The sequence below is a fragment of the Oncorhynchus gorbuscha genome, linkage group LG15 (assembly GCF_021184085.1).
Source record: "Oncorhynchus gorbuscha isolate QuinsamMale2020 ecotype Even-year linkage group LG15, OgorEven_v1.0, whole genome shotgun sequence".
Classification (NCBI taxonomy): domain Eukaryota; kingdom Metazoa; phylum Chordata; class Actinopteri; order Salmoniformes; family Salmonidae; genus Oncorhynchus; species Oncorhynchus gorbuscha.
Window position 1 is genome coordinate 66,791,724 of NC_060187.1, and position 27,642 is coordinate 66,819,365.

Below are 27,642 nucleotides of genomic sequence, written 5' to 3' on the forward strand. Positions count from 1 at the left end.
CTTTTATACATATCTACCCCAGAATTCATTTAGTCCTTTATACATATCATTCATTTAGTCCTTTTACCCCAGAATTAATTTAGTCCTTTATATCTACCCCATAATTCATTTAGTCCTTTTATACATCATTAATTTAGTCCTTTATACACATCAACCCCAGAATTAATTTAGTCCTTTATACACATCAACCCCATAATTCATTTAGTCCATACACATCAACCCCAGAATTCATTTAGTCCTTTAAACATATCTACCCCAGAATTCATTTAGTTTTTACATATCTACCCCAGAATTCATTTAGTCCTTTTAGAATTAATTTAGTCCTTTAATTCATTTAGTCATATCTACCCCAGAATTAATTTAGTCCTTTTATACACCTTTATACATATCTACCCCATAATTCATTTAGTCCTTTTATACATATCTACCCCAGAATTAATTTAGTCCTTTTATACATATCTACCCCAGAATTAATTCATTTAGTCCTTTTTATACATATCTACCCCATAATTCATTTAGTCCTTTTATACATATCTACCCCAGAATTAATTTAGTCCTTTTATACACATCAACCCCAGAATTAATTTAGTCCTTTATACATATCTACCCCATAATTCATTTAGTCCTTTAAACATATCTACCCCAGAATTCATTTAGTCCTTTGATACACATCAACCCCAGAATTAATTTAGTCCTTTATACATATCTACCCCATAATTCATTTAGTCCTTTTATACATATGTACCCCAGAATTAATTTAGTCCTTTTATACACATCAACCCCAGAATTAATTTAGTCCTTTATACATATCTACCCCATAATTCATTTAGTCCTTTTATACATATCTACCCCAGAATTAATTTAGTCCTTTATACATATCTACCCCATAATTCATTTAGTCCTTTTATACATATCTACCCCATAATTCATTTAGTCCTTTTATACATATCTACCCCAGAATTAATTTAGTCCTTTTATACACATCAACCCCAGAATTAATTTAGTCCTTTATACATATCTACCCCATAATTCATTTAGTCCTTTATACATATCTACCCCAGAATTCATTTAGTCCTTTTATACACATCAACCCCAGAATTAATTTAGTCCTTTATACATATCTACCCCATAATTCATTTAGTCCTTTATACATATCTACCCCAGAATTCATTTAGTCCTTTATACACATCTACCTCAGAATTAATTTAGTCCTTTATACACAACTACATCAGAATTAATTTAGTCCTTTATACACATCAACCCCAGAATTAATTTAGTCCTTTATACACATCAACCCCATAATTCATTTAGTCCTTTATACATATCTACCCCAGAATTAATTTAGTCCTTTTATACACATCAACCCCATAATTAATTTAGTCCTTTATACATATCTACCCCAGAATTAATTTAGTCCTTTTATACACATCAACCCCAGAATTAATTTAGTCCTTTATACATATCTACCCCATAATTCATTTAGTCCTTTATACATATCTACCCCAGAATTCATTTAGTCCTTTATACACATCTACCTCAGAATTAATTTAGTCCTTTATACACAACTACATCAGAATTAATTTAGTCCTTTATACACATCAACCCCAGAATTAATTTAGTCCTTTATACACATCAACCCCAGAATTCATTTAGTCCTTTATACATATCTACCCCAGAATTCATTTAGTCCTTTATACACATCAACCCCAGAATTCATTTAGTCCTTTATACATATCTACCCCAGAATTAATTTAGTCCTTTATACATATCTACCCCAGAATTCATTTAGTCCTTTATACATATCTACCCCAGAATTCATTTAGTCCTTTATACACATCAACCCCAGAATTAATTTAGTCCTTTATACATATCTATCCCAGAATTCATTTAGTCCTTTAAACATATCTACCCCAGAATTCATTTAGTCCTTTATACATATCAACCCCAGAATTCATTTAGTCCTTTATACATATCTACCCCAGAATTCATTTAGTCCTTTATACATATCTACCCCAGAATTCATTTAGTCCTTTATACATATCTACCCCAGAATTCATTTAGTCCTTTAAACATATCTACCCCAGAATTCATTTAGTCCTTTATACACATCAACCCCAGAATTAATTTAGTCCTTTATACATATCTACCCCAGAATTCATTTAGTCCTTTATACATATCTACCCCAAAATTAATTTAGTCCTTTATACATATCTACCCCAGAATTCATTTAGTCCTTTATACATATCTACCCCAGAATTCATTTAGTCCTTTAAACATATCAACCCCAGAATTAATTTAGTCCTTTATACATATCTACCCCATAATTCATTTAGTCCTTTATACATATCTACCCCAGAATTCATTTAGTCCTTTATACACATCAACCCCAGAATTCATTTAGTCCTTTATACATATCTACCCCAGAATTCATTTAGTCCTTTATACACATCAACCCCAGAATTCATTTAGTCCTTTATACATATCTACCCCAGAATTCATTTAGTCCTTTATACACATCAACCCCAGAATTCATTTAGTCCTTTATACATATCTACCCCAGAATTCATTTAGTCCTTTATACACATCAACCCCAGAATTCATTTAGTCCTTTATACATATCTACCCCAGAATTCATTTAGTCCTTTATACATATCTACCCCAGAATTCATTTAGTCCTTTATACACATCAACCCCAGAATTCATTTAGTCCTTTATACATATCTACCCCAGAATTCATTTAGTCCTTTATACATATCTACCCCAGAATTCATTTAGTCCTTTATACACATCAACCCCAGAATTCATTTAGTCCTTTATACACATCAACCCCAGAATTAATTTAGTCCTTTATACATATCTACCCCAGAATTCATTTAGTCCTTTATACATATCTACCCCAGAATTCATTTAGTCCTTTATACACATCAACCCCAGAATTAATTTAGTCCTTTATACATATCTACCCCAGAATTCATTTAGTCCTTTAAACATATCTACCCCAGAATTCATTTAGTCCTTTATACATATCTACCCCAGAATTCATTTAGTCCTTTATACACATCAACCCCAGAATTAATTTAGTCCTTTATACATATCTACCCCAGAATTCATTTAGTCCTTTATACACATCAACCCCAGAATTCATTTAGTCCTTTATACATATCTACCCCAGAATTCATTTAGTCCTTTATACATATCTACCCCAGAATTCATTTAGTCCTTTATACATATCTACCCCAGAATTAATTTAGTCCTTTATACATATCTACCCCAGAATTCATTTAGTCCTTTATACATATCTACCCCAGAATTCATTTAGTCCTTTAAACATATCTACCCCAGAATTCATTTAGTCCTTTTGACGCGGTTAGTTATTGCAAAGTTATAGAGGATCTCAGTGTGAACCCTTTCTAAAAGTTCCCTGGTGACCTCTTAATTTTTATTTCAGGGTGTTTTCAGAGTAGCAGTTCAGACAAATCCATTCAGAAATCAAGAGCCAGTGTGTGTCCAGCTGTCCATCCACAATTTTCATAAAACTATCCTCTGTCAAGAGTCTGTCTTTCCAGCAGAAAATGGTTACCTGTCTTCAATTATTGTTGAATACAGGTAACTAACAAAATAAAGGAAACACCAACATAAAGTTGCTTAATAGGGCTTTGAGCCAGAACAGCTTCAATTGACCTTAGCATAAAGTAGCATAAATTCTACAAGTGTGGCACCATACTTCCACGAGAAATTCCATCATTTGGTATTTTGTTGATGGTGGTGGAAAACGCATCAGAATATCCCATAAGTATTAAATTGGGTCGAGATCTGGTGACTGAGACAGCCATGGCATATGTGTATGATGTAAGCTCAGCTGTATGTTTTCACTATTTATCCATTATTTTACCAGGTAAATTGACTGAGAATATGTTCTCATTTGCAGCAACGACCTGGAGACAAGTTACATGGGAGAGGAGGGGGATTATTGAGCCAATTGTAAACTGGGGATTATTAGGTGACCGTGATGGTTTGAGGGACAGATTGGGAATCTAGCCAGGACACCGGGGTTAACACCCTACTCTTACAATAAGTGCCATGGGATCTTTAATGACCTCAGAGAGTCAGGACACCTGTTTAACATCCCAGCCAAAAGACGGCACCCAACACAGGCTAGTGTCCCCAATCACTGCCCTGGGGCATTGGGATATTTTTTTAGACCAGAGGATAGAGTGCCTCCTACTGGCCCTCCAACACCACTTCCAGCAGCATCCATCCAGGAACTGACCAGGACCAACCCTGCTTAGAATCAGAAGTAAGCCAGCAGTGGTATGCAGGGTGGTATGCTGCTGGCAACAATAATGCATTAAATTGAATCTTATTAGACAGATTCATAGGCAATCGTACACTTCAGTGAAAATAATGAAACTGTCTATGGTGCCGAAGAAGTGGAATGCTTGACTTTATCTTAAGTGCATTTCTGTGAATTGCCCTTTAGGCAATAGAAAAGTAATCTATTGAGAAATAAACAACATCTGTATTATACCAAATAATAAGACCGTAATATGACTGTAAACTGACAAATCATATACACTGATGAGACATTAGACACACGCACACCCACACACACATATCAAACAAGTCATTTTAACTCCAGAGTAGGCTCAGTTATTGTGGTTGGGGTCTGGGGATACATAATCACAAAGGCTACAGTGGAAATTAATCTAATTATAAATCCCACTGGGTAAAAGAAGTTTGAACGTAATTTCTATGTCATTTCAACCCCGAAAATGTATGTGATGATGTTGGAAACATGGAAAACTGATTGGATTTGTAAAAAAGTAATCAACGTAAGGGCATTTTGTATTTTTTTCACCCAACTCTTAACCTAAATCCAATGACATAGTGATATTTATTGTTTATTTCACATTGAATTCACATTAGTTGACAACTCAACCAAATTTAAATCACAACTAGATGTTGAGCTGACGTCTGTGCCCAGTGGGATACTGTGTACTCATAAAAGATATGAATTCAAAAAAACAGTTACATAATGTGACCACCAGGTGGCAATATCCACAACCTCCTGTAAAGGTTTGTTTGTGAACCAATTTTTGAACCAATCTAAAATACCATCAGTGTTGCATCCAAAACCTCCAACACGGAAATAAAACTGGAAAAACGTATACACAGAACATCACACACACACACTCTCAGAACATGTAGCTTTCTATATGTCCTTAAAATCTAGATGTTCGAGTGCAAGAGGGCTGAAGTGAAGAAAGTTCTCCACATCCTCCTTCCTTGTTCTCTTCCTCATCTACCCCCCCCCCCACCCACCCACCTCATTCATTCACCAGGCCTCTTCATTTGATTACTTGCTCCAGCACTTCAAATCAGTGGTTCCCATAATTTGCTCAAGTTTGCCTCCACCACTTCTTCATTCATGACCTTCCTCCCTCCTTCCCTTGGCTCGTCCCCTTAGCTCGTTGACTCGTTGTTCTTGCTCTCTCCCAGTAGCCAGTAGGTGGTCATTTTCCCCTTCCCCTTCATCTCCACGTCTCCTCTCAGCTCCAGCTGGAAGCAGTTGAACTCCTGCAGGACGTCACGTGTGGCCGCAGACACATGGATCTTCAGCGCTGTGAGGGAGAAGGGGAGGAGGGCAATCATTAATTAGTCAATTAACTACCACAGAGATATGAAGACCAGCAGATCTGTGGAACTGATTTAAAACTCACATGTTGTATGACTACTCTGTGGCTTACCTTCACCATTGGACTCCAGTCGTGAAGAGGTGTTGACTGTGTCTCCAAACAGACAGTACCGTGGCATCTTCAGCCCCACCACTCCTGCACACACAGGGCCTGAATATAGAGTGGAGTGAATTGGTCAATCACACAACTGAAATTGGTATATCATCACTGAGTCTGCTAGTATGTGACCATCGCGTGCCGCTCACCGCTGTGGATGCCAATGCGTAGTTTGAGCTGCTGGTCAGGCCGGTGTTGGATTTTGAAGGTGCGTACGGCGTTGAGCAGAGCCAGGGCCATGCGGGCAATCTCTCGGCCGTGTAGCTTCCCGTTCCTCACCGGCAGGCCGGACACCACCATGTAGGCATCACCAATGGTCTCCACCTGGGGGTGCCACAGAAACAGCAGGGGCAGGGAGGTCAGTATGTCCTAATGGCGGATCTCATAGAGGCATCACCTCCTCTTTTCCTTTCCTTCATCATAAGGTGAATGCACCAATTTGTAAGTCGCTCTGGATAAGAGCGTCTGCTAAATGACTTAAATGTAAATGTAAATGTAAATCTGCACATTGATGAGAAATATAATGTTACCTTGTAAACATCAAAGTTGTCAATGATGGCATCGAAACAGGTGTAGAGGTCATTGAGCAGGGTCACAACCTAAAGAGGCAAACATTTTTTAGAGCAGAATAGGAATTGTTTGGTTTGACTATGGCCTCCCTTGTAAAGTCTATCTTTGTAACTTGTCACACCTGTGGGAGTAGTGTCACAATGTGATCGTGCTCTCTCACCTGCATAGGTGTGCTCTCAGCTGATATGGCTGTGAAGCCTACAATGTCACTGAAGTAGATGGTGACTGAATCAAAGGCCTCAGCCTGTACCGTCTCCCCTCTCTTTAACTGCTCAGCCACTGAACTGCAGGTACAGACAGTAACATTACGCACTGTGTGTGTGTATCGCATTGCCTCACTGTGTGTGTGTTTGTGTGTGTGTGTATAGCAGAGACTCACTGTGGTAGTATCTGGTAGAGCAGGGCCTCAGCCTTGCGTTTCTCTTCATGGTAGGCCTGGGTTCTCTCCTCCACCAGCTCCTCCAGGTTGTTAGCATACTGCTCCATACGGGACAGCAGGTTATCCAGGATGTTAGTGCTGCACTCCCTACACACACGCACACACAGACATATATACAATACCAGTCAAAAGTTTGGACACACCTACTCATTCAAGGGTTTTTCTTTATTTTTACTATTGTCTACATTGTAGAATAATAGCGAAGGCATCAAAACTATGAAATAACACATATGGAATCATCTAGTAACCAAAAAGGTGTTAAACATATCAAAATATATTTGAGATTCTTCAAAGTAGCCACCCTTTGCCTCAATGACAGCTTTGCACACTCTCTGCATTCTCTCAACCAGCTTCATGATGTAGTCACCTGGAATGCATTTCAAGTAACAGGTGTGCCTTGTTAAAAGTTTGGGAATTTGTGGAATTTCTTTCCTTCTTAATGCAATTGAGCCAATCAGTTATGTTGTGACAAGGTAGGGGTGGTATACAGAAGATAGCCCTATTTGGTAAAAGACCAAGTCCATATTATGGCAAGAACAGCTCAAATAAGCAAAGAGAAACAACAGTCCATCATTACTTTAAGACATGAAGGTCAGTCAATCAGGAAAATGTTAAGAACTTTTAAAGTTTCTTGAAGTGCAGTCGCAAAAACCATCAAGCACTATTACTGAAACTGACTCTCATGAGGACCGCCACAGGAAAAGAAGACCCAGAGTTATCCTCTGCTGCAGAGGATAAGTTCATTAGAGTTAACTGCACCTCAGATATTGCTTCCCAAATAAATGCGTCAGAGTTCACGTAACAGACACATCACAACATCAACTGTTCAGAGGAGACTGCGTGAATCAGGCCTTCATGGTAGAATTGCTGCAAAGAAACCACTACTAAAGTACACCAATAATAAGAAGAGTCTTACTTGGGCCAACAAACACGAGCAATGGACATTAGACCGGTGGAAATCTGTCCTTTGGTCTGATGAGTCCAAATTTGAGATTTTTGGTTCCAACCGCAGTTTCTTTGTGAGATGCAGAGTAGGTGAACGGATGATCTCCTCATGTGTGGTTCCCACCGTGAAACATGGAGGAGGAGGTGTAATGGTGTGGGGGTGCTTGCTGGTGACAGTGTAAGTGATTTATTTAGAATTCAAGGCACACTTAACCAGCATGGTTATCACAGCATTCTGCAGCGATATGCCATCCCATCTGGTTTGCGCTTTGTGGGACTATCATTTGTTTTTCAACAGTACAATGACCCCAACACCTCCAGGCTGTGTAAGGGCTATTTGACCAAGAAGGAGAGTGATGGAGTGCTGCATCAGATGACCTGGCCTCCACAATTACCTGACCTCAACCCAATTGAGATGGTTTGGGATGAGTTGGACCGCAGATTGAAGGAAAAGCAGCCAACAAGTGCTCAGCATATGTGGGAATTCCTTCAAGACTGTTGGAAAGGCATTTTTCATTAAGCTAGTTGAGAGAATGCCAAAGTGTGCAAAGCTGTCATCAAGGGAAAGGGTGCATACTTTGAAGAATATAAAATATATTCTGATTTGTTTAACACTTTCTTTTTACTACATGATTCCATATGTTATTTCACAGTTTTGATGTCTTCGCTATTCTTCTACAATGTAGAAAATAGTAAAAATAAAGAAAAACCCTTGAATGAGTAGGTGTGTCCAAACTTTTGACTGGTACTGTAGTCATACTCTTTTTTTGGAGTGGAGATGCACAGACATGAATGGAATCATGCAACACACTCTCCCCACTTCCACCCCCCTACACCCACCTGTTCTGTTTGCGTAGCAGCAGTTTGATGTGGCTGAACTCGGGCCTCTCGGTGGGCTCCTCTGCCCAGCAGCGCTGCATGAGTTGGCCCAGTTCCTGGCTGTGGATCTGAGGGTTGACAGCAGGCCGCAGGCACGGCCACTCACCCAGAGCCACCCGGTCCATGATTTCTAGAGGAAGGGGGAGTGTACAAAACATTATGCTCTTTCCATGACATAGACTGACCAGGTGAATCCCTTATTGATGTCACTAGTTGAATCCACTTCAATCAGTGTACATGAAGAGGAGACAGGTAAAAAATATATATATTTTTAAGACTTGAAACAACTGAGACATGGATTGTGTATGTGTGCTATTAAGAGGGGGAATGGGCAAGACAAAATATTTAAGTGCCTTTGAAAGGGGTATGGTAGTAGTTGCTAGGAGCACCGGTTTGTCAAGAACTGCAACACTGCTGGGTTTTTCACGTTCAACAGTTTCCCTTGTGTATCAAGAATGGTACACCACCCAAAAGACATCCAGCCAACTTGACACTAGAGGTCAACCGCTTATGATTTTTCAATGCCGATACCGATTATTGGAAGACCAAAAAAGCCGATACCGATTAATCTGGCGATTTTTATATCTATATTTGTAATAATGACAATTACAACAATACTGAATGAACACTTATTTTAACTTAATATAATACATAAATAAAAATCTATTTAGTCTCAAATAAATAATGAAACATGTTCAATTTGGTTTAAATAATGCAAAAACACAGTGTTGGAGAAAAAAGTAAAAGTGCAATATGTGCCATGTAAAAAAGCTAACGTTTAAGTTCCTTGCTCAGAACATGAGAACATATGAAAGCTGGTGGTTCCTTTTAACATGTCTTCAATATTCCCAGTTAAGTTTAAGGTTGTAGTTATTATAGGAATTATAGGACTATTTCGCTCTATACCATTTGTATTTCATATACATTTGACTATTGGATGTTCTTATAGGCACTATAGTATTGCCAGTCTAATCTCGGGAGTTGATAGGCTTGACGTCATAAACAGAGCGGTGCTTCAAGCATTGCAAAGAGCTGCTGGCAAACGCAGGAAAGTGCTGTTTGAATGAATGCTTAAGAGCCTGCTGCTGCCTACCACCGCTCAGTCAGACTGCTCTATCAAATATCAAATCATTGACTTAATTATAATATAATAAACACACAGGAATACGAGCCTTAGGTCATTAATATGGTCAAATCTGGAAACTATAATTTCGAAAACAAAACGTTTATTCTTTCAGTGAAATACGGAACCGTTCCGCATTTTATTGAACGGGTGGCATTCGGAAGTCTAAATATTGCTGTTACATTGCACAACCTTCAATGTTGTCATAATTATTTAAAATTCTGGCAAATTAATTACGGTCTTTGTTAGGAAGAAATGGTCTTTACACAGTTCGCAACGAGCCAGGTGGCCCAAACTGCTACATATACCCTGACTCTGCTTGCACAGAGTGCAAGAGAAGTGACACAATTTCCCTAGCTAATATTGCCTGCTAACATTAATTTATTTTAACTAAATATGCAGGTTTAAAAATAATATAGATGTGTAATGATTTTAAGAAAGGCATTGATGTTTATAGGTATGTTTCCATTGGTGCAACAACAGTGCTTTTTTTGCCAATGCGCTTGTTAAATCATCACCCATTTGGCGAAGTAGTCTGTGATTCGATGATAAATGTACAGGCACTACATTGATTATTTGCCACGCAGGACAAGCTAGTTAAACTAGTAATATCATCAACCATGTGTAGTTAACTAGTGATTATGTTCAAATTGATTGTTTTTTATAAGATACGTTTAATGCTAGCTAGCAACTTACCTTGGCTCCTTGCTGCACTCGCGTAACAGGTGGTCAGCCTGCCACGCAGTCTCCTCATGGAGTGCAATGTAATCGGCATCCAAAAATGCTGATTACCGATTGTTATGAAAACTTTAAATAAGCCCTAATTAATCGGTCAACCTCAACTTAACACAACTGTGGGAAGCATTGGAGTCAACATGGGCCAGCATCCCTGTGTAATGTTTTCGACACCTTTTAGAGTCCATGCCCCAACAAATTGAGGCAGTTCTGAGGGAAAAAGTGTGTGTGTGGGGGGGGTGCAACTCAATATTAGGAAGGTATTCTTAATGTTTTCTACACTCAGTGTATAACGCATTCCTATAGATGGTGAAATGTAATATTTCTATCTAGTGTCATTCCTTCTGCTTTCATCTTCTCAGAGATTCCAGTCCAATTTCCTTTCCATTGTGTTCATATGCTTTCACAATCTTTCCATTATCTCTCCCTCCCAATGTATTATATCCTCTCGTTCACACTTTCATCATTTCTCACCCTATTCCCCTATTTCTGCCCTCATTCAGAAAAAAAATTAAGCATGCAAACACACACACACACACACACACACACACACACACACACACACACACACACACACACACACACACACACACACACACACACACACACACACACACACACACACACACACACACACACACACACACACACACACACACACACACACACACACACACACAACAGCAGTCCATGCAGCCTAATTGAGTTAAGACCATAAAGTGGTTTCAGTGGCATAAATGACATGCTCTGGTTCTAAGTCAGTTCATTGTCTTTCTGTCACACAACAGCTGCTGTCTACCAGTACAAAGTGTTACACTCTGATGAGCAAATACAAACACTTGCTTCTCTCTCAGTAAACCACTCTTGCAATCGACCACAATCACATTCAATTTTCTATAACTTTGCACAATTTCATGCAATTATGGTTTTGAAAAAAGAAAAGAAAAATCACTGAGCAGTGGTGGTTGGCAGACATGGGTGACAGAAAGGTTTTCTCCTCAACACGTTGTGATGGAGACTTGAATTGGAACACAACAACAGCTGTTATTGCTGATCTGTATAGCAAAAAATCCAATCTCTTTCTTTTTCAGTTTTCTAAAGAAGGAAGATAGGACAGATTGTTGTTCCCAAACTAACTACAATTTAATCTGAAATCTTGACTGATAATAAAAAAAAACGTTTGAAAGAGTCACACTCCCCTGCTCAAATGAAAAAGAAATATATTGGTTGCAGCTATGTACTTACAATCTGATATTTTATTAAAATTGTGTTGCTTTACTCTAAGCCAGACACAGAAAACAGTACAGTGGAAGGTAAACAAATATAATATGTTTCTGTGTTATTTAAAGCATGTGACTGTGTGTTTGTCCCTACAAGTGTTTGCGTGGGCTTAACTATCCTTAGTGCAAGGAAGAGAGGTATATTAGCTCTCGTCCTACATATCATTAGAGTAGGCTCTTCAGGGTAAGTGGGGTGCAAGAGGGGCTAAGTGAGAAAATAGAAAAGGAGGCAAAAAATCAGTCACTTTTGGGAGCGTGTTTGACAAATTCATGAACTTTCCCTAGTTTAGGTTGCCAAATGGTTGCAATTGCAAAACTGTTCCATGTCTCCATTTTAACGTCGTGGCATATTGGTCAGTAGCTCTGAAATTAACATTGGGTTGGGTCAATATTTGGGGGTCTACACTTCATTTGTTGAAATTGAGTAGAGTCAAAGAGGAACCTTGAAATTGAAAGAATACAGTTCACGTGGAGTAAAATGTATCGACATACTGTAGCTTTGTTGAGTCACTGGAGCTGTTATGTGTTTTTTGATAGGTTTGTGTTTTCTACAGAGCTTTTCCTGAGTAAACAGACTTGCAGGTGCAATGTGCAGAATAACAGCTTTTGTTTTGAGTTGCTCTAATTGCCTTATCGCTCCTCTGCGATAATGCAGTCAGCAAAGACCACAGAGCCTTGACGAGAAGGAGGCTTGTTAGGTTTGTTTGTTATGCTTTTGATGGAAGAAACATACAAACACTGTTTATCTTGGACACAATCCGGGGTATAATTTACTCACCAGCAATGGTATTCTCTCTTTCTTTTATAATACATCTGTGTTTATGTGCAAATAAGCGTGCTTATGACCAAAAGTGTATGAGACCACAAATGTGACTAGTTTTAGGAAACTAGGAGTATGTCATATGTCACTACTTCACAATAGAGGCATTTGAACATGATAATTTGATTTTTTTTATCAAAATGTGTTTTTGGGCAGAAATGCCTTCTGGAACAATTAACTTTCATGTGCCTTAATAACAAACTTGTTTGCCATCTGTAAATATGAATAAATTACGAGCCTAGTTGGTTTAGCCACGGGAAAAGACAGGAACCTTCCCGCTAGCCATGATTGGCTGAGATAATGGATGGGCAGGACATGCCAAGAGGGTGGCGCCCTGATCTGTTACACCTGTCCTTGTGATTGTATCCACCCCCTCTAGGTGTAGCTTATTTTCCCCAGTGTATTTATCCCTGTGTTTCCTGTCTCTCTGTGCCAGTTCATCTTGTCTGTTTCAAGTCAACCAGCGTGTTTTTCCCATGCTCCTGCTTTTGCTATTCTCTCTTTTGCTAGTCCACCTGGTTTTGACCCTTGCCTGTTTTCTGGACTCTATACCCGCCTGCCTGACCAGTCTGCCTGCCCTGATCTTGAGCCTGCCTGCCACCCTGTACCTTCTGGACTCTGATCTGGTTTTGACCCTTTGCCTGTCCATAACTATTCTCTTGCCTACCCTTTTTGGAACTAATAAATATCAAACACTCAAACCATCTGCCTCCCGTGTCTGCATCTGGGTCTGGCCCTGAGCTCTTATAGAGAGATGAGTTCGGATTGGTCTGCCATGTAGCATGCTTCTATCTATACCATGAGCTGCTCAGTATGTGTAGGTAATCATTTCTACCACAGCTTTTTTGAAAGAAATCATAAAGAACTGCAGAAGTATTGCTACTGCTCTCCACTGTCTGGAGGACGATCGTGCCATGCTGACTCTCTCTGACTCAGACTCTATGAATCAGACAATGAGGAAATCCCTGATTTAGATAAAAACATTTAAATTGAACCAGACATTGTAGACTCTTCAGAAACAGCGATCAACAATGTTGTTGTCACGGAAGACGTTGAATGCCCAGTGGTGGCAGAGTATGATTGCTATGGAGATGGAGAAAATCCTAGCGTTTGATTGCAAATATGCAGCGGGAGTTGAAAAGAGAACACAGAAAGCTGTTGTATAAAACACATGTCTCCAGATTACATTTTCAAACTAAGGGCAACCATGGCAATGGTGACAGAGAGGGAGAAGCGTTCATCCATGTATACGGGTAAGAAAGTCTTGTTAGATACATTTTCAGATATTATACATTTCAAATTTAGTCAGAATGTAATTTTCATTTTAAGTTAAAGCGTAGTGTTAGCTAGCTAGCTAACATTAGCTGGCTGGCTCACTAGTTAACATTACGTGTATGATCTGTATAATATTATTATTTGTATCTCTGAAATCTATTTGCATTGCTAGTTATAACCTAATGTTAGCTAGCTAGTTAACATTGACCCTAGTTGGTTAGCTTTAGCTACCTGGAGATTCATGCATGGTGGCTAGCTATGACAATCAGTTTGTATTGCTAGTAGTATGGGTTGGGATTATTGCTGCGTTCAAAAACTTGGGACTCGGAAATCTCAGACTTCCGACTTCAGTGTGTTCAAGACAACTGGGGACTCGGAAAAAAACAAGCTCCGACTAGGAAAAATCGTTTTGAACTGTCATCCAACTCAGCATTCCAACTCAAGAACTGGGGCCTATTTCTAGAGCCCTGACTTTTCGACCTGAAGCTCACTAACGTCATGATTTCACCTCGTATTTTTCCAAATTCTCAGTTGTCTGGGAACTTACTCACTCTGTTTAGCAAATGGACTCACATGTGAATCCTTTAGAGATGGGTGGGGCTAAGGCTTAAGAGGTTGTGAACGATCCTGAATGGGTTTAGACAAAGAAGAGCTCTCTAGTAGGTGTACCAAAACATTAAAGAGCCATTTTCTCAAAAGTGGGGTTACAAGTTTATCAACTTTCAAAGCAGAATTACTTTCCCATTGTTCCTCAACTGTAGTGTATTATCTATAACTTTCGCGCTCTGAATCTCTACTTTTATCTAATGTGAAAAACACAATTTCAAATGTTGCTACATAGGATCAAATTGGTCCCGAATGTCTGTCATGTAGAAAGACAGAGTGCGTGTGTGTGTATGTGTGTGTTACCTTTGGGGCTGAGCGGCTCTCCCTCCAGATAGAAGGCTCCGTGGCGTAGCGCCACCTCTTGGAGAATGATGCCAAAGCTGTAGACGTCTCCCTTCTGTGTGCCACATGGAGGGGGTCTCTCCAACCTCAGCAGCTCTGGGGCCATCCACAGCTTCCCTACACACATAGATGGATAAATTAACGAAAAGCTTAATCAATTTGCCTACAGACACTGATCTAAGGTCAGTTTTGTATTTCACCCTCTTAAGGATTTGATCAGGTTAAACTGATCCTAGATCTGTGTCTAAAGGGCAATTTCCTGCAGAGCCAGGTGACTAACGGGCATAGTAAGCATGGGCGTCGTCTGTGTTGCTCTCGGTGCGGAAGCTGGACAGGCCGTAGTCGGTGATCTTCAGCACAAAGCGGTTATCCACCACGCAGTTGGACGACTTCAGGTTGCCGTGGGAGACAATGACACTGTTGTGGAGGAAAGCCATGCCCTGGTAAGGAGAAGGGGAGGGAGGTAGGGATAGAGGGTAAAATGTAGAAAGAGAAGAGAGAGGGATAGTCAAAAAGAGAGATTAGATATAAATTAGTTATTTAAATTCAGCTTTAGTCTAAAAATGTTTGGCAAAGCATATGGACGTTCACAAATGTGATGCAAATGTGTTTTCTGAAGTCAACTGAAGTTGACACATGGAAAGATAAGCAGGAGAGTGTGTAGAGCAGCGGTTACCTTGACAATATCCCCATTTTAAGATTAAAGGTTAGTATCTGAACATCCAGTTTTAGATGCCAGTGTGATGCTCACTGGATGTTTTCCATGATGTCCTGAAGGATGAAACACACACCTTGACAATATCATTGATTAAAGAGTATCTGAACATCCAGTCCAGTGTGATGCTCTCGTTTTCCATGATGTCCTGAAGGATGAAACACACACACCCCCCACACACACACACACACACACACACACACACACACACACACACACACACACACACACACACACACACACACACACACACACACACACACACACACACACACACACACACACCATTTAGACAAGGAAAATGCTTCCTAAAGATTTGTAATGGGTCAGTGGACTGTCTTATAGTGGAGATGTGGTGAGGGATGGCTACCTGTAGGCTACCCCGAGGACAGTACTCTGTGATGATGCAGATGTTGGGTGGGTCGATGCAGGCTCCGATGAAGCGGGTCAGGTGCTCATTCTGAATATCACGCATCTGGGGAGGGAAGGAAAGGAGGACACCATGTGACTTACACATTTAGGGACAGCGCTATTCTCTGATGCACATATACATTCTGGAGTATACACACGTCACACTACAACCTCAGGACTTACATGTTTCAGTTCAAACAGCACGTTTCTGGTGAGCTCAATGCGTTTTCTGTTGATGTATTTAATGGCCACAATATTTGCCTGAAAGACAGAGAAAACATTATGCATTCAATCCAGTTGACATTAAAAAGTTACTTTCTTTCACGCACACACACACACACACACACACACACACACACACACACACACACACACACACACACACACACACACACACACACACACACACACACACACACACACACACACACACACACACACACACACACACACACACACACACACACACACACTACTTACCTTGTAGTAGCCTGTCTTGGCAAACACCTGAAAGTTTCCATCTCCTGTTAATAGGGAGCCGTAGTTGGAGCCCCTCTGTAAATAAAGCGAAAGGAGGGATGGGATCAGTTTTGTGTAAGACTGTGTGTATTGTGAAATGTGTGTGTTGTTACAAGCGTGCATGTGAGTGTGGACTCACCAGGGACAGAGTGAGCTTGCTGCCTGCGCTTCGCAGCACTTTCTCCATGTTGCTCATCTGAATATCCTCCCAGGAGACTCTCCACAGCTGAGCCACCAGCTCATTTTCAAGCTTCAGCTTCCTGTGTGTGCGAAAGAGAGAGAGAGTGATGATAGATTGCTCTTTTAGATATGTGAACAATACTATAAACGTAATGACATAAAACTCTTCCCGTAGATTCTAGGCCTTGTGCATACTGATTGAACTGGCCTGTCTACACTCACCTGTATATGAAGACAGTAATGGTGAGGATGATGATAATGATGAAGAACACCACAATTGTTACCATCTGGTGGATTGTGATGGTTCCTGGAAAAAGAGACAGGGGAAACATTTTTATGGTCCGCTGGTGTCCTTCAATACAGCCACTGCATGACAGTGTAAAGTCAGTCATCGTAAACTGTTTTGACTGGTTATGACTACTATAACTTCTGCTACGTCATGCAAACTAAGACATTTTATGGGGGGCAGTGTGTATAAAAGTGAGTGAGAGACAGACGGAGTCCACTGACGTGCAAGGCATGCTGGGTTGTCGTTCTTGAAACCACAGACGGGCACATCTAAAGGAGCAGCGCCCCCTGGCCACTGGATGTCCATCCCAGGCAAGGCCCTCAGCTTCTTCTGAGAGCCGTTGTACACCAACACAATCTGGCAAGGAACACAGTATAACTTACAATTACATGTCTAATGTTATAGACAAATAACATACCACACATTGATTGATTGAATGTATTAGATCATTTAAAGCAGTAGGCTGTTCCAGCCGGAGACAACATTCCTTAATAAACATTTTAGAGGATAAAAACAGAATAAAGCCAGAAGGCTTATTTTTCCATTGTGGTCCTCTTAGACAGTGAGATGGCAGGCTGGCAAGATTGACACATTATTCTCAATGCCATGCATTAGCATAGGGTGATAATGGGAGACGACATTCAATGAGCCACTAATCAGACCAAAGACTTGACACTCACCCCCTCACACTGGGTGAAAAGCATCCACTCTCTCTCCCTTATCACACACACACACACACACACACACACACACACACACACACACACACACACACACACACACACACACACACACACACACACACACACACACACACACACACACACACACACACACACACACACACACACACACACACACACACACACACATTACATTTACATTACATTTAAGTCATTTAGCAGACGCTCTTATCCAGAGCGACTTACAAATTGACACACACACACACACACACACACACACACACACACACACACACACACACACACACACACACACACACACACACACACACACACACACACACACACACACACACACACACACACACACACACACACAGTTGAAGTCGGAAGTTTACATACACCTTAGCCAAATACATTTAAACTCAGTTTTTCACAATTCCTGACATTTAATCCTAGTAAAAATTCCCTGTCTAATGTCAGTTAGGATCTTCACCTAACCCCCCCTTTAAGATTTAGATGCACTATTGTAAAGTGACTGTTCCACTGGATGTCATAAGGTGAATGCACCAATTTGTAAGTCGCTCTGGATAAGAGCGTCTGCTAAATGACTTAAATGTAAATGTAATGTAAATGAAATGTCAGAATAATAGTTGATTGAATGATTTATTTCAGCTTTAATTTCTTTCATCACAATCCCAGTGGGTCAGAAGTTTACATACACTCAATTAGTATTTGGTAGTATTGCCTTTAAATTGTTTAACTTGGGTCAAAAATGTCAGGTAGCCTTCCACAAGCTTCCCACAATAAGTTGGGTGAATTTTGACCCATTCGTCCTGACAGTGTCATGCAGGTGAAAGAGGACCCAAAAGCGACTTGGCGAAAACAGAGTCTTTAATCCAGTAAAGTGAATACAAACAAAAAAACACAACTTTCACTCGAAATGACGAGGACAAACTGGAGACTCGATCTTGAACAGCAGGTGAACAGCAGGTTGCCTCGGGAAGGCACTCGAACCAGACAGACTCAGACACCTGCTCACCACGCAGCATCTGAGGAAAACACGACACGACAGGGCGATACACAATCACAGCACGGTGAATTCGAAACAAGGAACCGACAGGACAGGAACGGAACACAAAGGAAGAAATAGGGACTCTAATCAGGGGAAAGGATCGGGAACAGGTGTGGGAAGATTAAATGATTGATTAGGGGAATAGGAACAGCTGGGAGCAGGAACGGAACGATAGAGAGAAGAGAGAGCGAGAGAGTGAGAGAGGGAGGGGAGAGAGAGGGATAGAAAGAGGGAAAGAACCTAATAAGACCAGCAGAGGGAAACGAATAGAATGGGAAGCACAGGGACAAGACAAGATAATAAATGACAAAACATGACAGTACCCCCACTCACCGAGCGCCTCCTGGCGCACTCGAGGAGGAATCCTGGCGGCAACGGAGGAAATCATCGATGAGTGAACGGTCCAGCACGTCCCGAGACGGAACCCAACTCCTCTCCTCAGGACCGTAACCCTCCCAATCCACTAAGTATTGGTGACCCCGTCCCCGAGAACGCATGTCCATGATCTTATGTACCTTGTAAATAGGTGCGCTCGACAAGGACGGGAGGGGGAGGGAAGACGAACGGGGGTGCGAAGAAAGGGCTTGACACAGGAGACATGGAAGACAGGATGGACGCGACGAAGATGTCGCGGAAGAAGCAGTCGCACAGCGACAGGATTGACGACCTGGGAGACACGGAACGGACCAATGAACCGCGGAGTCAACTTACGAGAAGCTGTCGTAAGAGGAAGGTTGCGAGTGGAAAGCCACACTCTCTGGCCGCAACAATACCTTGGACTCTTAATCCTGCGTTTATTGGCGGCTCTCACAGTCTGTGCCCTGTAACGGCAAAGTGCAGACCTCACCCTCCTCCAGGTGCGCTCACAACGTTGGACAAACGCTTGAGCGGAGGGAACGCTGGACTCGGCAAGCTGGGATGAGAACAGAGGAGGCTGGTAACCCAGACTACTCTGAAACGGAGATAACCCGGTAGCAGACGAAGGAAGCGAATTGTGAGCGTATTCTGCCCAGGGGAGCTGTTCTGCCCAAGACGCAGGGTTTCTGAAAGAAAGGCTGCGTAGTATGCGACCAATCGTCTGATTGGCCCTCTCTGCTTGACCGTTAGACTGGGGATGAAACCCGGAAGAGAGACTGACGGACGCACCAATCAAACGACAGAACTCCCTCCAAAACTGTGACGTGAATTGCGGGCCTCTGTCTGAAACGGCGTCTAACGGGAGGCCATGAATTCTGAATACATTCTCGATAATGATTTGTGCCGTCTCCTTAGCGGAAGGAAGTTTAGCGAGGGAATGAAATGTGCCGCCTTAGAGAACCTATCGACAACCGTAAGAATCACAGTCTTCCCCGCAGACAAAGGCAGACCGGTAATGAAGTCTAGGGCGATGTGAGACCATGGTCGAGAAGGAATGGGGAGCGGTCTGAGACGACCGGCAGGAGGAGAGTTACCCGACTTAGTCTGCGCGCAGTCCGAACAAGCAGCCACGAAACGGCGCGTGTCACGCTCCTGAGTCGGCCACCAAAAGCGCTGGCGAATAGACGCAAGAGTGCCTCGAACACCGGGATGACCAGCTAACTTGGCAGAGTGAGCCCACTGAAGAACAGCCAGACGAGTGGAAACAGGAACGAAAAGGAGGTTACTAGGACAAGCGCGCGGCGACGCAGTGTGCGTGAGTGCTTGCTTAACCTGTCTTTCAATTCCCCAGACTGTTAACCCGACAACACGCCCATAAGGAAGAATCCCCTCGGGATCAGTAGAAGCCACAGAAGAACTAAACAGACGGGATAAGGCATCAGGCTTGGTGTTCTTGCTACCCGGACGGTAAGAAATCACAAACTCGAAACGAGCGAAAAACAACGCCCAACGAGCTTGACGGGCATTAAGTCGTTTGGCAGAACGGATGTACTCAAGGTTCTTATGGTCTGTCCAAACGACAAAAGGAACGGTCGCCCCCTCCAACCACTGTCGCCATTCGCCTAGGGCTAAGCGGATGGCGAGCAGTTCACGGTTACCCACATCATAGTTGCGCTCAGATGGCGACAGGCGATGAGAAAAATAAGCGCAAGGATGAACCTTATCGTCAGACTGGAAGCGCTGGGATAGAATGGCTCCCACGCCTACCTCTGAAGCGTCAACCTCGACAATGAATTGTCTAGTGACGTCAGGAGTAACGAGGATAGGAGCGGACGTAAAACGTTCTTTTAGAAGATCAAAAGCTCCCTGGGCGGAACCGGACCACTTAAAACACGTCTTGACAGAAGTAAGAGCTGTGAGAGGGGCAGCAACTTGACCGAAATTACGAATGAAACGCCGATAGAAATTAGCGAAACCTAAAAAGCGCTGCAACTCGACACGTGACCTTGGAACGGGCCAATCACTGACAGCTTGGACCTTAGCGGAATCCATCTGAATGCCTTCAGCGGAAATAACGGAACCGAGAAAAGTAACGGAGGAGACATGAAAAGAGCACTTCTCAGCCTTTACGTAGAGACAATTCTCTAAAAGGCGCTGTAGAACACGTCGAACGTGCTGAACATGAATCTCGAGTGACGGAGAAAAAATCAGGATATCGTCAAGATAGACAAAAACAAAGATGTTCAGCATGTCTCTCAGAACATCATTAACTAATGCCTGAAAAAACAGCTGGCGCATTGGCGAGACCAAACGGCAGAACCCGGTACTCAAAATGCCCTAACGGAGTGTTAAACGCCGTTTTCCACTCGTCCCCCTCTCTGATGCGCACGAGATGGTAAGCGTTACGAAGGTCCAACTTAGTAAAGCACCTGGCTCCCTGCAGAATCTCGAAGGCTGATGACATAAGGGGAAGCGGATAACGATTCTTAACCGTTATGTCATTCAGCCCTCGATAATCCACGCAGGGGCGCAGAGTACCGTCCTTCTTCTTAACAAAAAGAACCCCGCCCCGGCCGGAGAGGAAGAAGGCACTATGGTACCGGCGTCAAGAGACACAGACAAATAATCCTCGAGAGCCTTACGTTCGGGAGCCGACAGAGAGTAAAGTCTACCCCGAGGAGGAGTGGTCCCCGGAAGGAGATCAATACTACAATCATACGACCGGTGAGGAGGAAGGGAGTTGGCTCGGGACCGACTGAAGACCGTGCGCAGATCATGATATTCCTCCGGCACTCCTGTCAAATCGCCAGGTTCCTCCTGAGAAGTAGGGACAGAAGAAACGGGAGGGATGGCAGACATTAAACACTTCACATGACAAGAAACGTTCCAGGATAGGATAGAATTACTAGACCAATTAATAGAAGGATTATGACATACTAGCCAGGGATGACCCAAAACAACAGGTGTAAACGGTGAACGAAAAATCAAAAAAGAAATAGTCTCACTGTGGTTACCAGATACTGTGAGGGTTAACGGTAGTGTCTCAAATCTGATACTGGGAAGATGACTACCATCTAAGGCGAACATGGGCGTAGGCTTCTCTAACTCTCTGAAAGGAATGTCATGTTTCCGAACCCATGCTTCGTCCATGAAACAACCCTCAGCCCCAGAGTCTATCAAGGCACTACATGTAGCACCCGAACCGGTCCAGCGTAGATGGACCGACAAAGTAGTACAGGATTTAGATGGAGAGACTTGAGTAGTTGCGCTCACCTGTAGCCCTCCGCTTACAGATGAGCTCTGGCTTTACTGGACATGAATTAACAAAATGTCCAGCAACTCCGCAATAGAGGCACAGGCGGTTGGTGATCCTCCGTTCCCTCTCCTTAGTCGAGATGCGAATCCCTCCCAACTGCATGGGCTCAGTCTCTGAGCCAGAGGAGGGAGATGGTTGCGATGCGGAGCAGGGAAACACCGTTGATGCGAGCTCTCTTCCACGAGCCCGGTGACGAAGATCTACCCGTCGTTCTATGCGGATGGCGAGAGCAATCAAAGAGTCCACATCTGAAGGAACCTCCCGGGAGAGAATCTCATCCTTAACCACTGCGTGGAGTCCCTCCAGAAAACGAGCGAGCAGCGCCGGCTCGTTCCACTCACTAGAGGCAGCAAGAGTGCGAAACTCAATAGAATAATCCGTTATGGACCGTTCACCTTGGCATAAGGAAGCCAGGGCCCTAGAAGCCTCCCTACCAAAAACTGAACGGTCAAAAACCCGAATCATCTCCTCTTTAAAGTTCTGGAACTTGTTAGAGCAATCAGCCCTTGCCTCCCAGATAGCTGTGCCCCATTCTCGAGCCCGGCCAGTAAGGAGTGAAATGACATAAGCAACCCGAGCTCTCTCTCTAGAGTATGTGTTGGGTTGGAGAGAGAACACAATCTCACACTGCGTGAGAAAGGAGCGGCACTCAGTGGGCTGCCCGGAGTAGCAAGGTGGGTTATTAACCCTAGGTTCTGGAGGCTCGGCAGGCCAGGAAGTAACAGGTGGCACGAGACGTAGACTCTGGAACTGTCCAGAGAGGTCGGAAACCTGAGCGGCCAGGTTCTCCACGGCATGGCGAGCAGCAGACAATTCCTGCTCGTGTCTGCCGAGCATGGCTCCTTGGATCTCGACGGCAGTGTAACGAGCGTCTGAAGTCGCTGGGTCCATTCCTTGGTCGGTTCCTTCTGTCATGCAGGTGAAAGAGGACCCAAAAGCGACTTGGCGAAAACAGAGTCTTTAATCCAGTAAAGTGAATACAAACAAAAAACACAACTTTCACTCGAAATGACGAGGACAAACTGGAGACTCGATCTTGAACAGCAGGTGAACAGCAGGTTGCCTCGGGAAGGCACTCGAACCAGACAGACTCAGACACCTGCTCACCACGCAGCATCTGAGGAAAACACGACACGACAGGGCGATACACAATCACAGCACGGTGAATTCGAAACAAGGAACCGACAGGACAGGAACGGAACACAAAGGAAGAAATAGGGACTCTAATCAGGGGAAAGGATCGGGAACAGGTGTGGGAAGATTAAATGATTGATTAGGGGAATAGGAACAGCTGGGAGCAGGAACGGAACGATAGAGAGAAGAGAGAGCGAGAGAGTGAGAGAGGGAGGGGGAGAGAGAGGGATAGAAAGAGGGAAAGAACCTAATAAGACCAGCAGAGGGAAACGAATAGAATGGGAAGCACAGGGACAAGACAAGATAATAAATGACAAAACATGACAGACAGAGCTGGTGTAACTGAGTCAGGTTTGTAGGCCTCCTTGCTCGCACACACTTTTTTCAGTTCTATCCACACATTTTCTATAGGAGGTCAGGGCTTTGTGATGGCCACTCCAATACCATGACTTTGTTGCCGTTAAGCCATTTTGCCACTACTTTGGAAGTATGCTTGGGGTCATTGCTCATTTGGAAGACCCATTTGCGACCAAGCTTTAACTTCCTGACTTATGTAATGAGATGTTGTTTCAATATATCCACATAATTTTCCTACCTCATGAAGCCATCTATTTTGTGAAGTGCACCAGACCCTCCTGCAGCAAAGCACCCCCACAACATGATGCTGCCACCCCCGTGCTTCACGGTTGGGATGGTGTTCTTCGGCTTGCAAGCCTCCCCTTTTCCTCCAAACTTAACGATGGTCATTATGGCCAAACAGTTCTATTTTTGTTTCATCAGACCAGAGGACATTTCTCCAAATAGTACAACCTTGTCCCCATGTGCAGTTGCAAACCGTAGTCTGGCTTTATGGTGGTTTTGGAGCAGTGGCTTCTTTCTTGCTGAGTGGCCTTTCAGGTTATGTCGATATAGGATTTGTTTACTGTGGATATAGATACTTTTGTACCTGTTCCTCCAGCCTCTTCACAAGGTCCTTTGTTGTTGTTCTGGGATTGATTTGCACTTTTCGCACCAAAGTATGTTCATCTCTAGGAGACAGATAGCATCTCCTTCCTGAGTGGTTTGACGGCTGTGTAGTCCCATGGTGTTTATATTTGCGTACTATTGTTTGTACAGATGAACGTGGTACCTTCAGGCATTTGGAAATTGCTCCCAAGGATGAATTAGACTTGTGGAGGTCTACAAAATATTTTTTGAGGTCTTGGTTGATTTCTTTTGATTTTCCCATGATGTCAAGCAAAGAGGCACTGAGATTGAAGGTAGGCCTTGAAATACTGTTATTGACTTGTTAATTGTTTACTCCATGTGTAACTCTGTGTTGTCTGTTCACACTGCTATGCTTTATCTTGGCCAGGTCGCAGTTGCAAATGAGAACTTGTTCTCAACTAGCCTACTTGGTTAAATAAAGGTGAAATATAAAAATAAAAATACATCCACAGGTACACCTCCAATTGACTATCAGAAGCTTCTAAAGCCATGACATCATTTTCTGGAATTTTCCAAGCTGTTTAAAGGCACAGTTAACTTAGTGCATGTAAACTTCTGACCCACTGGAATTGTGATACAGTGAATTATAAGTTAAATAATCTGTCTGTAAACAATTGTTGGAAAAATTACTTGTGTCATGCACAAAGTTGATGTCCTAACCTACTTGCCAAAACTAGTTTGTTAACAATAATTTTGTGGAGTGGTTGGAAAATGAGTTTTAATTACTCCAACCTAAGTGTATGTAAACTTCCGACTTCAACTGTACATGTACATACAGTACTCTAGATCTCACTGGATCAGCTGGTCATTAACCTCAGTGGCTTGCCACCAATTAATATTTATCATTTTGTCATTACATAAGACAAACACATTGGCACTGGGTGGATGAAATTACATATTAAATGATCATATGTAAACTGAAATAGGGTTTGTTAATACTGTATGCTATAGCTATATATAGCTATTTCCCCATTTACCCTCACCCTGAGCAGATGGTATATTGTAGTGGTAATGGAAATATGGAGGTCTTTCTATGAACTGTAGAGCTCTTTTCTTCCAGATGTTAATGCCTCTGGAGTACATCTAGTTTTAATCTCCCATCTCCAAAACACACAGAGACTGTGTACACAGGCAGGCAGCTTCATGAGCACTGGCAGAATGAAAGAGATGAGGAGCCTTAGTGTACGAGAGATGAGGAGCCTTAGTATACGAGGGAGAGAGAGAGATGTGTGTGTGTTCAGTACCTGGAAAACACTGGTGTTGGTGTCATTCATGTCCCAGAGAGCGAAGTCTGTCTCTCTGTCCCCATTCTCATCTATCTGCACCAGGCCTGTTACACCTGTTGAGGACCAGAAGGAGAGAGGAACCAAAGGGAGGTAGAGGAGTCAGACAATATTTAAAGGAACCAAATTAATGTTAGCTTACACTAATATCCAGTTCAGGGATGAAAATAATCATCAAAGCACTCAGCGGGTAACAGTAATTACTACAAATTATTACTGTCGTTACGAAACGAGAGCAGATTTACATTTGAGGTTGTCCCTATTAGCCGACACCGGAAAAAAATCTCAACCATTGTGCAAGTTAGAACACACCATAACAAAAATCTCAAACATAAAAAAATAAACAGCCATAACGATCAAAACAAACATTGGTCATGACAACAATTTCACTTCAAATGATGGTGTTGGAGATACACAGATGCAAACACAACATAAGTTGGTACACCCTAGGTCCACCCAAAAGTATTCATCCATAATCACAGTAATATAGCTGGGCTATCTTGCTAATAAATCTAGTAGACGGCCATCTTGTATAACATTACTTTCATTTCCGGCGAAGACAACAGCCCAGGGTTGGTTTGGAGGTGCAGATAATAGGCTGAGAGCCATTCCATATTGAGTGTAAATGGAAAGAGGTGTCTATAGGGAGAAATTACATGACAGGCGATGCCATTACCGGCATGAAAATGTCCAATCCAAATGGGGTTATCCTAGTAATAAAGAAATATACAGGCGTCATCCCTCTAATCAGAGGAGAGAGGGCCTGAGAGATGTGCTATGATATGGGACGGATTATCGGCTAGAGGGAAATGCAGAAGATAGGGTAGCATGCACGCGTGCACAAACGCACATACTCAAGAACACTTACTTTCCCACAGACGTTATTGCCCTACTCACACACACACAGGTGGGCAGTGGTTAGAGAATGATTAACCTTGTGGTTGGTCTGGGAAAATGACATTTGGCCAGCGTCTGCATGGGGGGCTGCATGGTGTTTGGTTGTCTGGGACAGGTTAAGGTGTGGAAGTAAGGGGAGTGGAGTCATGATTTAGTACCTCTTTAATAGAACATTATACACTTAACATTGACCAATGAGTCATGTCGGTGATGTCAGCACGACTTCCAGGAATTGGGAGTAGCACTTCTTTGGGGTATTGTCCCTGGCTGGTCTGTCTGTGTTAAGGCAAACTAGGTATGGGAAGTATATAAAATAATGGAGACACATTTACAGTAAAAATGTAGCCTTTAAATCAAATCAAATCAAATTGTATTTGTCACATGTGCCGAATACAAAAGGTGTAGTAGACCTTACAGTGAAATGCTTACTTACAAGCCCTTAACCAACGATGCAGTTTTAAGTAAAAACCTAAAAAATAAAAATGAAGACAAAAGAGATAAGAAAAACAAATAATTCGAAGAGCATAAGTGAATAACAATAGCGGGGCCATACACAGGGGGTACCGGTACAGAGTCAATGTGTCAATGTGCCGTGGCACCGGTGTCGAGGTAATTGAGATAATTATGTACATGCAGGTAGTGTTGTTAAAGTGGCTATGCATAGATAATAACAGAGAGTAGTAGCAGAGTGGGGGGGGGTGCAAATAGTCTGGGTAGCAATTTGATTAGCTGTTCAGGAGTCTTATGGTTGTTTAGAAGCCTCTTGAACCTAGACTTGGCACTCCGGTAGGGCTTGCCATGCGGTAGCAGAGAGAACAGTCTATGACTAGGGTGGCTGGAGTCTTTGACGATTTTTAGGGCCTTCCTCTGACACCGCCTGGCATAGAGGTCCTGGATTGCAGGAAGCTTTGTCATGCAGGTGAAAGAGGACCCAAACGCGACTTAACAGAAACAGAGTTTATTAAAGTCCAAAACGGAATAACAGAAATC

The 27,642-nt window shown here is 42.4% G+C and overlaps 1 protein-coding gene across 2 annotated transcripts in view; it reads right to left on the reverse strand.

Moving 5' to 3' along the window:
• Positions 1–4,427: 4,427 nt before the first annotated feature.
• LOC123997817 (atrial natriuretic peptide receptor 1-like) overlaps positions 4,428–27,642 on the reverse strand; it is an 84,844-nt gene continuing 61,629 nt past the window's right edge. For both annotated transcript variants that reach the window (XM_046302394.1, XM_046302393.1), the window contains exons 6-22: positions 25,717–25,811; positions 17,142–17,277; positions 16,854–16,938; positions 16,591–16,711; positions 16,413–16,487; positions 16,116–16,193; positions 15,892–15,996; positions 15,598–15,669; positions 15,087–15,246; positions 14,768–14,923; positions 8,587–8,755; positions 6,742–6,888; positions 6,523–6,646; positions 6,323–6,391; positions 5,942–6,116; positions 5,748–5,846; positions 4,428–5,621 (exon numbers count right to left, since the gene is read on the reverse strand). In XM_046302394.1, the coding sequence (XP_046158350.1) occupies positions 5,464–5,621; positions 5,748–5,846; positions 5,942–6,116; positions 6,323–6,391; positions 6,523–6,646; positions 6,742–6,888; positions 8,587–8,755; positions 14,768–14,923; positions 15,087–15,246; positions 15,598–15,669; positions 15,892–15,996; positions 16,116–16,193; positions 16,413–16,487; positions 16,591–16,711; positions 16,854–16,938; positions 17,142–17,277; positions 25,717–25,811 (2,024 nt within the window). In that variant the 3' untranslated portion in view covers positions 4,428–5,463. The remainder of the gene's footprint in view (positions 5,622–5,747; positions 5,847–5,941; positions 6,117–6,322; positions 6,392–6,522; positions 6,647–6,741; positions 6,889–8,586; positions 8,756–14,767; positions 14,924–15,086; positions 15,247–15,597; positions 15,670–15,891; positions 15,997–16,115; positions 16,194–16,412; positions 16,488–16,590; positions 16,712–16,853; positions 16,939–17,141; positions 17,278–25,716; positions 25,812–27,642) is intronic.